The sequence below is a fragment of the Cottoperca gobio genome, unplaced genomic scaffold, assembly GCF_900634415.1.
Source record: "Cottoperca gobio unplaced genomic scaffold, fCotGob3.1 fCotGob3_302arrow_ctg1, whole genome shotgun sequence".
NCBI lineage: Eukaryota > Metazoa > Chordata > Actinopteri > Perciformes > Bovichtidae > Cottoperca > Cottoperca gobio.
Window position 1 is genome coordinate 1 of NW_021166912.1, and position 14,264 is coordinate 14,264.

At 38.9% G+C, this 14,264-nt stretch overlaps 2 protein-coding genes across 3 annotated transcripts; one reads left to right on the forward strand and one right to left on the reverse strand.

Annotated features, from left to right (window-relative positions):
- Positions 1–80: 80 nt before the first annotated feature.
- Positions 81–4,245, reverse strand: LOC115005435 (matrin-3-like; the record flags this gene model as incomplete). Its single annotated transcript, XM_029427245.1, has 2 exons — positions 4,193–4,245; positions 81–835 (listed from the first exon to the last, which is right to left on the reverse strand). A coding segment is annotated over exon 2 (570 nt), but the record flags the coding sequence as incomplete, so codon positions are not given.
- A 1,383-nt stretch (positions 4,246–5,628) lies between these two features.
- Positions 5,629–12,729, forward strand: LOC115005432 (polyadenylate-binding protein-interacting protein 2-like). 2 transcript variants are annotated; one of them, XM_029427241.1, is made up of 4 exons: positions 5,629–5,732; positions 10,713–10,840; positions 11,354–11,524; positions 12,474–12,729. In XM_029427241.1, exons 2-4 carry the CDS (start codon positions 10,736–10,738, stop codon positions 12,537–12,539), a joined length of 342 nt encoding a protein of 113 aa, XP_029283101.1. In that variant the 5' UTR covers positions 5,629–5,732; positions 10,713–10,735; the 3' UTR covers positions 12,540–12,729. The 2 variants fall into 2 exon arrangements, with proteins under 2 accessions (XP_029283101.1, XP_029283100.1); XM_029427240.1 differs by lacking the exon at positions 5,629–5,732 and adding an exon at positions 6,202–6,224 and having other exon boundaries at positions 10,672–10,840.
- Positions 12,730–14,264: the final 1,535 nt, after the last annotated feature.

The following is a 14,264-nucleotide window of genomic DNA, read 5'->3' on the forward strand; positions in this document are numbered from 1 at the left end:
CCCTTCCTCTCCCTCTTTCTTCCTCCTTTTTTTCCCTCTCCTCTTTCCTCCCTCTCTTCTTCTCTCCGCTCCCCCGCCACCCTGTCCTCTTCTTCTTCCCTTTCCTCTTTAGCCCGTCTGGGAGCGACGTCCTGCAGCGAGCTGTAGCCAAAGTCTGCAGAGGACTGAGTGCGGGCTGAACCCGGGCCCAGAGAAGAACCGCCCATCCTCCCCATTTGCCCGTCGTCCCAGTTGTCCCTTCCTCCTCGATACCCAGCGTCAGAAGACATGGAAGACGCCCCCCGCCGCTCTCCTGCGTCTCCCTTGCGGCTCTTGAGCTGCATGAGGATGCGCGGCAGCGTCTCCACGCTGATGTCCTCTTCGGGGATTTCAGCCAGAGCGTCCAGGTCAGAGGGCGACAGCCCCAAACTGGCAAACAGCTTCATGGTGTTGCCAATGTGGCTGCCGCCGCCACGCCGGGTCATCTGGGAGCTGCCGTCCTGGCCTTCCATGCCACCACCGCCCACCCCTACCCCTGAGGACACCCCCCCCATCTGCCGACTGGATCGCTGCTCACTCATGCTGAAATTCAAGGTCTCTGCGGCGGCCAGGAGCCCCCGACCCACAGCGAAGTGCTTCTGACCGCCGTCCGACTGTGACTTCTGAGACATGCCGCCACAAAGTGGAGCTGCAGTCTGGCTTCAAGATAAAAGAATAAAGCAGGCAGCAAAAAAGTGTCTGTTTTTTAAGGATTGGGGGAAGTCAGTGTCAGTTAATATCTTGTGCAAAGTGAAGGGGAACTCCTCTTCTTTCGGCTGAAACACAAGGAGGTACAGACACTCTTCAAACGCTGCCTCTATAAGAACACAGAAGCCAGTGGAGAGGCACTGAGCCACAGCAGCATGTACAGCAAAGGGAAGAAAATGACTGATCATTAACATCACCTGAGCAGGTGTAAACTGGCATTATTAGGACATGAGAGGGCAATTAGAAGGCGGCTAGGAAAGGAGACAGAACAGCTCTAAAGACTGAAAATTCACCTCAAACCAGAAGGGAGAAAATGATGTGATGGAAACATCCTCACTGAAAAAGGAGAAACTTTGAGAAGCAGTGTAAAATATCAAAGAGATGTGATTAATAAAATAAGATTCTAAATGAATCACTTATTGTTAAAAGTTTGTTAAAAATGTGAAGGAATAAAAAGAATGTCCAATTACAATGAAAGAAGGGGGAGAACTGGACCAAAATATAACGTAGCTTTAACGTTACTTTGTAGGTTTTTCATAAATGATGGTGAACCAGCTAGAATCAGTGTTTGGTGGAAGAAGTATTCAGATCCTTTACTGTAGTAAAAGTACTAATACAACACTGTAAAAATACTTCAATACACATAAATGTACTTAGTAACAGTATGCAAGTATTAACAACATTTATTTTATATACTTAATGTAAAAGTACTGATTGTGCAGTAAATGTTTTATATTATATCTGATGTTCCTGTTACATTAATGTGTGTGTTACATGTTCCTGCTACATTAATGTGTGTGTTACATGTTCCTGTTACATTAATGTGTGTGTTACATGTTCCTGCTACATTAATGTGTGTGTTACATGTTCCTGTTACATTAATGTGTGTGTTACATGTTCCTGCTGCATTAATGTGTGTGTTACATGTTCCTGTTACATTAATGTGTGTGTTACATGTTCCTGCTACATTAATGTGTGTGTTACATGTTCCTGTTACATTAATGTGTGTGTTACATGTTCCTGCTACATTAATGTGTGTGTTACATGTTCCTGCTGCATTAATGTGTGTGTTACATGTTCCTGTTACATTAATGTGTGGGTTACATGTTCCTGCTACATTAATGTGTGTGTTACATGTTCCTGTTACATTAATGTGTGTGTTACATGTTCCTGCTGCATTAATGTGTGTGTTACATGTTCCTGTTACATTAATGTGTGTGTTACATGTTCCTGCTACATTAATGTGTGTGTTACATGTTCCTGTTACATTAATGTGTGTGTTACATGTTCCTGCTACATTAATGTGTGTGTTACATGTTCCTGCTGCATTAATGTGTGTGTTACATGTTCCTGTTACATTAATGTGTGTGTTACATGTTCCTGTTACATTAATGTGTGTGTTACATGTTCCTGCTACATTAATGTGTGTGTTACATGTTCCTGCTGCATTAATGTGTGTGTTACATGTTCCTGCTGCATTAATGTGTGTGTTACATGTTCCTGTTACATTAATGTGTGTGTTACATGTTCCTGTTACATTAATGTGTGTGTTACATGTTCCTGTTACATTAATGTGTGTGTGTTACATGTTCCTGTTACATTAATGTGTGTGTTACATGTTCCTGTTACATTAATGTGTGTGTTACATGTTCCTGCTGCATTAATGTGTGTGTTACATGTTCCTGTTACATTAATGTGTGTGTTACATGTTCCTGCTGCATTAATGTGTGTGTTACATGTTCCTGTTACATTAATGTGTGTGTTACATGTTCCTGTTACATTAATGTGTGTGTTACATGTTCCTGTTACATTAATGTGTGTGTTACATGTTTCCTGTTACATTAATGTGTGTGTTACATGTTCCTGTTACATTAATGTGTGTGTTACATGTTCCTGCTGCATTAATGTGTGTGTTACATGTTCCTGTTACATTAATGTGTGTGTTACATGTTCCTGTTACATTAATGTGTGTGTTACATGTTCCTGTTACATTAATGTGTGTGTTACATGTTCCTGTTACATTAATGTGTGTGTTACATGTTCCTGTTACATTAATGTGTGTGTTACATGTTCCTGCTGCATTAATGTATGTGTTACATGTTCCTGTTACATTAATGTGTGTGTTACATGTTCCTGTTGCATTAATGTGTGTTACATGTTCCTGTTACATTAATGTGTGTGTTACATGTTCCTGTTACATTAATGTGTGTGTTACATGTTCCTGTTACATTAATGTGTGTGTTACATGTTCCTGCTGCATTAATGTGTGTGTTACATGTTCCTGTTACATTAATGTGTGTGTTACATGTTCCTGCTGCATTAATGTGTGTGTTACATGTTCCTGTTACATTAATGTGTGTGTTACATGTTCCTGCTACATTAATGTGTGTGTTACATGTTCCTGCTGCATTAATGTGTGTGTTACATGTTCCTGTTACATTAATGTGTGTGTTACATGTTCCTGCTACATTAATGTGTGTGTTACATGTTCCTGCTGCATTAATGTGTGTGTTACATGTTCCTGTTACATTAATGTGTGTGTTACATGTTCCCGTTACATTAATGTGTGTGTTACATGTTCCTGTTACATTAATGTGTGTGTTACATGTTCCTGCTGCAGATGTTTTCCCTCCTTTACATCCTGTTGGTAGTTTAATGTACACAATGCATCATATTCTATACGATCATCATGTGTTTGTATCTTTGTCTCCGTCCTGTTTGAACCACTAAAAAGTCAACTTTTCATGAGTAGCTCAGAAAAACAGTTTTCAGCTTTGTGATGATGCATTTTCCAGCTGATCCCAGAAGCTTTTTAAATATTATATTTATCTGAAGGAGAATCTTCTCCGCACATAAAAGGAAACTTCATCCTTCAGTCGATCACAAACATTCTGGAGATACAAGGTTTTCACTGGTCCAGAAGCAAATGATAAACTGTAATCTGAAAAGTAATTAAAACTGTCTGATAAATGTAGAGGATCAAAAAGTCCAATGTTTACCTCTGAGAAGTAGAGTAGAAGTATGAAGTAACAGAAAATGTAAACACTCCCAGAAAGTACAAGTACCCCAAATGTGTACTTGAGTAAATGCACTTCGTTACTTTCGGGAAATGTCGTTTGAGCAGCTAAGCTAACGGTACTAGCTCGCTGATACTACCCTGACTTTAAACTTTCAAAACAACCATAATATTTTTATTTAGAGCCACTTATAAATGATAATATGCATTACCACAAAACACCAATAATTACTGAATTAGAATTGTAAAGAAAACGGCCACAGAAGAGGCTAACTTTAGCAAACATCAACTGCTAATGTAATTTAGCTTCAACATGCTAATGCTAATCGTTAGCTAACGTGGTTTAGAACTTCACTTCAAGTTTTCTCATGTGCATATTTTACATACATCTGTGTTGTACTCGCTTATGTGTTTAAAGCCGTTGGTAATAGTGAATATAAATACTCTTACTTTAGCTTTTTCTCATGCAGAGTTGATAGCTAGCTGAGCCTGCTGCCGCTAACTATAGCGCAGGACGTAAATGTTGAAGTATCGCGAGGTTTCGGACTACTGTGCTGCCTTCAAGACCCCTCTGGAAGTTTGGCAACTGTGTACAAGATGTCGCAGCAGCAGTCAATACTTTGGAAGCCCTTTTCTACCTAGAAATAAAAGTGGAACGAAATACATCAAAACATATTATTGATAGATCAAAACTATGAAACACTAAATGAAGACAAGATGGTGAGATAATAATTTATAATATTTATAATATAATTTATCAGAATTATTTATAAGGTTTATTGCCATGTTTTACTTACAATGTATTAGTCTTGGTTTTGGGGGCATACAATAAACAAATGAAAAGGAAATAAAATTACAGGCAAGTACAGCAAAACATATCAAATTATAAATATAAAGAAAATGTGAAATAAACATATAAAAAATATACTACAAGAACTTTGTTATGCTGGTTTTGCACATTACCATACCTACCTTTTGCAATACCTTCATTCTCACTAACACTCTTTAGGTAAATATGTATATAAGTACCTGTACATTCATTTTATTCTATTTTAAATATGTGTATATGTTCTATGTGTGTAACGTGAGGCGGCTAAAACTCACATTTCATTGTGCAATCCTGTATTGTAAAATACAAAAAAAATAACTTATAACCTTCTAAGTTAAACTTTTAGAATTCACTTTTTATGTTACTTTACACATCTCAGAGGCAAATCTTTATCTTTTTACTGCTATACATTTATTTGTACAGTTTTAGTTACTTAAATAAATAAATATGATTCTAGATTCTTCCAAAAGTGAAGTCACATTTAAAAATGGAGCACATTTAAATTAAATAAACAATGACCAAAAAGCTTTACAAAGAAATAAAAAATAAAAACAGAACATAGAATCATAACAAAAACAGCATTGCACAAAAATATACTCCAAACAAATAAAAGTGTGTTCAGGCATGCCTTTATGGTGATAATTAAGAGGCTAATGAAAAGAGATGGGTCTTTAGACAAGATTTAAAGGTATGAATGGAGGGGGATATATAAATGTTAGTGGCAAACTATTCCACAGTTTAGGGCCATCAACGGAATATGCTCGTATGCTTGTAAAAGTAAGTTGTAACAGTTGGTAAAAGTATATAAAGTATTTAATTTACTTTATCGTTTATCTTGGGTTTAATCAGGTTGCTTTTGGTGGCTACAGTTTCATGTCAGAAATAGAATGTCGCTAAAGTACCTACTTAAAGTATTAATGTTAAAGAAATCATGACATTAAATGTCACAAGAATGTCTACTTTCCGATTATCCAGCTTTGGTTTTAACAGGCCATGTAAGCACATGAAGGCAACAGAGCGGGTTGTCCAATCACCAGCGAGCTTAGAGTGACGTCAGAGATGTAAACAAACAGAGGCAGCAGCCATTATTACAGCCGCAGAAGAAGAGTTCACACCGTTTGACCGTTTGGTCCGCTGCCGTCGAATTAACCGGGGTTTCAGGTATTTCACGAATTAAAACACAACGTTTTGTTTTTCTACATTATTATAAAGTCATTTAATGTTTCTGTTAAAGTGTTTCTGTCCGTGTATCTGCTTTGTTCGGGTGTAAACACGGAGACAGTCGTTAGCTCGCTGCTGTTGTCTGTCAGCGGCCATCACAGCGACCCTGACCGCTGACGGACCGGACCAACTGCTCGCTGTTTACCGGGTCCCCGAGCGGGACACCGGCCCGGAGGGGCCAGGGGGGTCGCACTGACTACATGAGGCTGGAAACAGCACTCTAAACGACCGCAAAGAGACGCTAAACGACCCGAATGCACTACATGTAGATCCAAACTATCACACAATGATCTTAATAGACGTTAGACGACCGCAAAGAGACCCAAGGTTTCTAAAAGAAGACACAAAGAGACCTCATTTACTACAAAGAGATGCAACATGATTAAACATTGATTTAAAAGAACCACAAGATGTAAAACAACACATGGAAAGGTGACCAAATGTCCAAGACCAAGAGTCGGAAATTACTCACAGCGACCCCAAAGAAAGTAGATGCAATACGACCATTAACTACAGAGACACACAACTATAACACACTGATGTACCATTAACTACAGAGACACACAACTATAACACACTGATGCACCATTAACTACAGAGACACACAACTATAACACACTGATGCAGCATTAACTACAGAGACACACAACTATAACACACTGATGCACCATTAACTACAGAGACACACAACTATAACACACTGATGTACCATTAACTACAGAGACACACAACTATAACACACTGATGCACCATTAACTACAGAGACACACAACTATAACACACTGATGCAGCATTAACTACAGAGACACACAACTATAACACACTGATGCACCATTAACTACAGAGACACACAACTATAACACACTGATGTACCATTAACTACAGAGACACACAACTATAACACACTGATGCAGCATTAACTACAGAGACACACAACTATAACACACTGATGCAGCATTAACTACAGAGACACACAACTATAACACACTGATGTACCATTAACTACAGAGACACACAACTATAACACACTGATGTACCATTAACTACAGAGACACACAACTATAACACACTGATGTACCATTAACTACAGAGACACACAACTATAACACACTGATGCACCATTAACTACAGAGACACACAACTATAACACACTGATGTACCATTAACTACAGAGACACACAACTATAACACACTGATGTACCATTAACTACAGAGACACACAACTATAACACACTGATGCACCATTAACTACAGAGACACACAACTATAACACACTGATGCAGCATTAACTACAGAGACACACAACTATAACACACTGATGCACCATTAACTACAGAGACACACAACTATAACACACTGATGTACCATTAACTACAGAGACACACAACTATAACACACTGATGCACCATTAACTACAGAGACACACAACTATAACACACTGATGCACCATTAACTACAGAGACACACAACTATAACACACTGATGCACCATTAACTACAGAGACACACAACTATAACACACTGATGCACCATTAACTACAGAGACACACAACTATAACACACTGATGCACCATTAACTACAGAGACACACAACTATAACACACTGATGCAGCATTAACTACAGAGACACACAACTATAACACACTGATGTCAGCATTAACTACAGAGACACACAACTATAACACACTGATGTACCATTAACTACAGAGACACACAACTATAACACACTGATGCACCATTAACTACAGAGACACACAACTATAACCACATGATGTACCATTAACTACAGAGACACACAACTATAACACACTGATGTACCATTAACTACAGAGACACACAACTATAACACACTGATGCAGCATTAACTACAGAGACACACAACTATAACACACTGATGTACCATTAACTACAGAGACACACAACTATAACACACTGATGCAGCATTAACTACAGAGACACACAACTATAACACACTGATGCAGCATTAACTACAGAGACACACAACTATAACACACTGATGTACCATTAACTACAGAGACACACAACTATAACACACTGATGCAGCATTAACTACAGAGACACACAACTATAACACACTGATGCAGCATTAACTACAGAGACACACAACTATAACACACTGATGTACCATTAACTACAGAGACACACAACTATAACACACTGATGTACCATTAACTACAGAGACACACAACTATAACACACTGATGCAGCATTAACTACAGAGACACACAACTATAACACACTGATGCAGCATTTACTACAGAGACACACAACTATAACACACTGATGCAGCATTAACTACAGAGACACACAACTATAACACACTGATGCAGCATTAACTACAGAGACACACAACTATAACACACTGATGCAGCATTAACTACAGAGACACACAACTATAACACACTGATGCACCATTAACTACAGAGACACACAACTATAACACACTGATGCACCATTAACTACAGAGACACACAACTATAACACACTGATGCACCATTAACTACAGAGACACACAACTATAACACACTGATGCACCATTAACTACAGAGACACACAACTATAACACACTGATGCACCATTAACTACAGAGACACACAACTATAACACACTGATGCACCATTAACTACAGAGACACACAACTATAACACACTGATGCAGCATTAACTACAGAGACACACAACTATAACACACTGATGTACCATTAACTACAGAGACACACAACTATAACACACTGATGCACCATTAACTACAGAGACACACAACTATAACACACTGATGCAGCATTAACTACAGAGACACACAACTATAACACACTGATGCACCATTAACTACAGAGACACACAACTATAACACACTGATGCAGCATTAACTACAGAGACACACAACTATAACACACTGATGTACCATTAACTACAGAGACACACAACTATAACACACTGATGCAGCATTAACTACAGAGACACACAACTATAACACACTGATGCAGCATTAACTACAGAGACACACAACTATAACACACTGATGTACCATTAACTACAGAGACACACAACTATAACACACTGATGTACCATTAACTACAGAGACACACAACTATAACACACTGATGCACCATTAACTACAGAGACACACAACTATAACACACTGATGTACCATTAACTACAGAGACACACAACTATAACACACTGATGCAGCATTAACTACAGAGACACACAACTATAACACACTGATGCAGCATTAACTACAGAGACACACAACTATAACACACTGATGCACCATTAACTACAGAGACACACAACTATAACACACTGATACACCATTAACTACAGAGACACACAACTATAACACACTGATGCAGCATTAACTACAGAGACACACAACTATAACACACTGATGTACCATTAACTACAGAGACACACAACTATAACACACTGATGTACCATTAACTACAGAGACACACAACTATAACACACTGATGCAGCATTAACTACAGAGACACACAACTATAACACACTGATGCACCATTAACTACAGAGACACACAACTATAACACACTGATGCACCATTAACTACAGAGACACACAACTATAACACACTGATGCACCATTAACTACAGAGACACACAACTATAACACACTGATGTACCATTAACTACAGAGACACACAACTATAACACACTGATGTACCATTAACTACAGAGACACACAACTATAACACACTGATGCACCATTAACTACAGAGACACACAACTATAACACACTGATGTACCATTAACTACAGAGACACACAACTATAACACACTGATGCAGCATTAACTACAGAGACACACAACTATAACACACTGATGCAGCATTAACTACAGAGACACACAACTATAACACACTGATGCACCATTAACTACAGAGACACACAACTATAACACACTGATACACCATTAACTACAGAGACACACAACTATAACACACTGATGCAGCATTAACTACAGAGACACACAACTATAACACACTGATGTACCATTAACTACAGAGACACACAACTATAACACACTGATGTACCATTAACTACAGAGACACACAACTATAACACACTGATGCAGCATTAACTACAGAGACACACAACTATAACACACTGATGCACCATTAACTACAGAGACACACAACTATAACACACTGATGCACCATTAACTACAGAGACACACAACTATAACACACTGATGCACCATTAACTACAGAGACACACAACTATAACACACTGATGTACCATTAACTACAGAGACACACAACTATAACACACTGATGCAGCATTAACTACAGAGACACACAACTATAACACACTGATGCACCATTAACTACAGAGACACACAACTATAACACACTGATGTACCATTAACTACAGAGACACACAACTATAACACACTGATGTATCATTAACTACAGAGACACACAACTATAACACACTGATGTACCATTAACTACAGAGACACACAACTATAACACACTGATGCACCATTAACTACAGAGACACACAACTATAACACACTGATGTACCATTAACTACAGAGACACACAACTATAACACACTGATGCAGCATTAACTACAGAGACACACAACTATAACACACTGATGCAGCATTAACTACAGAGACACACAACTATAACACACTGATGCACCATTAACTACAGAGACACACAACTATAACACACTGATGCACCATTAACTACAGAGACACACAACTATAACACACTGATGTACCATTAACTACAGAGACACACAACTATAACACACTGATGCATGACGACTACAAATACATGCAGTAACGGGAGTCTTAGAGACAGGTGTGTGTGTTGTTCCCCTGTGGACAGGGGGGGGCTCTCCTGGGTTAACCTCGCTGTGTGTCCTGCAGTGAGGCCGTGTGTCAGCGGGGACATGAGAGACCCGAGTCTCAGCAGCGAGGGCATCCGCAGCGGCTCCGAGGACGAGCCGTTCGCTGAGTACATGTGGATGGAGCACGAGGAGGAGTTCAACCAGCAGGTGAGGAGGAAGACAGATATATATATATAAATATATATATATATATATATATATATATATATATATATATATATATATATATATATATATATATATATACTTCAAGTTCAACCAGCAGGTGAGGAGGAAGACAGATATATATATATAAATATATATATATATATATATATATATATATATATATATATATATATATACTTCAAGTTCAACCAGCAGGTGAGGAGGAAGACAGATATATATATATAATATATATATATATATATATATATATATATATATATATATATATACTTCAAGTTCAACCAGCAGGAGGAAACACGCTTTAAATACAATCACACAAATAAACACTGATACTTCAATTAAACAGACGACAGGAATTATTAATGATATAAAAATACAGAAATAATTAATTAATTATTTGACATTTTATTTTAATTCATCAAAATATCTACCATAATTTCAAAATTGTGTGTGTGTGTGTGTGTGTGTGTGTGTGTGTGTGTGTGTGTACAGGTGGAGGAGGAGCTGTGGGAGGAGGAGTTCATCGAGCGGTGTTTCCAGGAGATGCTGGAGGAGGAGGAGCAGCGAGAGTGGTTCATCCCCTCCAGAGATCTTCCTCAGCTGCAAGAGCAGGTCGGGCTGCGCGTCCTCGACGCAGACGTCCACGCAGACGCAGACTTCGTGGTGAGTTCAGGGTCTGCTGCTGCCAATCAGAGGCCTCACGCCACACTGCCGTCAGAGGAAACATGTGGCTTTGATTTTGGGCTGAACTGAACTTTAACACCAATAACAGGCTCACAAACAGCTGTAACACACTGTAACACACTGTAACACACTGTAACACACGGTAACACACTGTAACACACGGTAACACACTGTAACACACTGTAACACACTGTAACACACGGTAACACACTGTAACACACGGTAACACACGGTAACACACTGTAACACACGGTAACACACGGTAACACACGGTAACACACTGTAACACACTGTAACACACTGTAAAACACACTGTAACACACTGTAACACACTGTAACACACGGTAACACACGGTAACACACTAACACACTGTAACACACTGTAACACACTGTAACACACTAACACACTGTAACACACTGTAACACACGGTAACACACGGTAACACACTGTAACACACGGTAACACACTGTAACACACTGTAACACACACTGTAACACACTGTAACACACTGTAACACACTGTAACACACTGTAACACACGGTAACACACTGTAACACACTGTAACACACACTGTAACACACTGTAACACACTAACACACGGTAACACACACTGTAACACACTGTAACACACTGTAACACACGGTAACACACGGTAACACACTGTAACACACTGTAACACACACTGTAACACACTGTAACACACTGTAACACACGGTAACACACTGTAACACACACTGTAACACACTGTAACACACTGTAACACACTGTAACACACACTGTAACACACTGTAACACACTGTAACACACACTGTAACACACACTGTAACACACTGTAACACACACTGTAACACACTGTAACACACACTGTAACACACACTGTAACACACACTGTAACACACTGTAACACACGTCTTCTTCTCCTCCAGATCTACAGCAGTCTGAACCCCAACGCCAAGGAGTTCACCCCGGGCATCGAGAAGCACGTCATGTGACCCGCCGGGCGCCAAAGTTCAGCCTCGCATGTGTTCGAATTACCGTCAGTGACTGCAGTCCACCTGCCTGTCTGACTGCCTGTCTGCCTGAACACCTGTCTGTCTGAATGACTGACTGCCTGTCTGTCTGCCTGTCTGAACACCTGTCTGTCTGAATGACTGTCTATCTGCCTGTCTGAACACCTGCCTGTCTGTCTGTCTGAACACCTGTCTGTCTGAACACCTGTCTGTCTGAATGACTGTCTGTCTGCCTGTCTGAACACCTGCCTGTCTGTCTGTCTGAACACCTGTCTGTCTGAATGACTGTCTGCCTGTCTGAACACCTGCCTGTCTGTCTGTTTGAACACCTGTCTGTCTGAACACCTGTCTGTCTGAATGACTGTCTGAACACCTGTCTGTCTGAATGACTGTCTGAACACCTGTCTGTCTGAACACCTGCCTGTCTGTCTGTCTGAACACCTGCCTGTCTGTCTGCCTGAACACCTGTCTGTCTGAACACCTGTCTGCCTGAACACCTGTCTGAACACCTGCCTGTCTGTCTGTCTGAACACCTGTCTGCCTGAACACCTGTCTGTCTGAATGACTGCCTGTCTGTCTCCCTGCCTGACTGAACACCTGTCTGCCTGTGTGTCTGAACACCTGTCACCCTGACTGTGTGTCTGACCACCTGTCTGTCTGCCTGTCTGTCTGAATGTCAGCTGGGAGGAGCTTTAAGAACAAACCTGGTTTCTGTTACAATCAGCTTTTATTTGCACTTTTATTTTATAAAAAGCTAAAAAAAACAAACGTCAGATTTTTTCAGCGTTCGTGTCCGGCGGCTTGTTTTGAGTTTTCTTTTTTCCCAGCATCCTTTGTGTTGTTTGACTCTGCTGCCTCGTTAACGGATCTCTGTTGTTTTTTCTAAATGCACATAAAGTTCTGTATAAAAAGTCAGAAAAGAAAAAAGTTGTAAAAAAAATCTATTTTTTCTTAATCTATTTGAAAATAAATGTTTATGGAGAAACGTCTGTGTTTGTGCTGCAGTTATTTATCATCTGAAGACTTTATTACACGTCTGGTCGACATGTCTGAATATCGGCCTTCATCATTTCTAACATATTTAAAGTTTTAATCATCTATTCATCTTTAAAGTAAAGTTTCCTGCAGAAAAGTCTTTAAAGTGTTTTCAGATCTGCAGATGTTCTGTTTCATATCAAAGTGAATATCTTTTTTTCATTTATAGACTTCAGAGTCACATTTTAATAATAATAATATTAATAATCTGCAGATTTATTATAATGAAAATAATCTTCAAGTGAAGCCCGACGTTAAAGTATATTTAAATTAGATTTATTTAAAGTTATTTGTTAATAATGTGCCATTAAAATAACATTTAGATTGAAAAAGATAAATTATTGTTGCAGAGAATGTAAATAATTAGTAGCAGCTCCAGTTGAATAAACAAACTTTATAAATTCTTTATGATTAAATAAAGACTTTCATCTCAAATATACCTTTTTAAGATTAAAATCTGCAAAACATTAAAATTAGAAACCTCCAATACTTTTTAAACAGCGCCGTCTACTTTTGACTTTTAATCAGACGTTCAGGACGCATTTCCTGTTTCACATCGGGGGTGTGACTTCAATAAATCAGAATAACAATAATAATAGATTTCGTGAGGAGATTGATTTGTTTTCAAATGTAATTAAGTCTTTGATATTATTTAGTCAAAATACAAGTAAA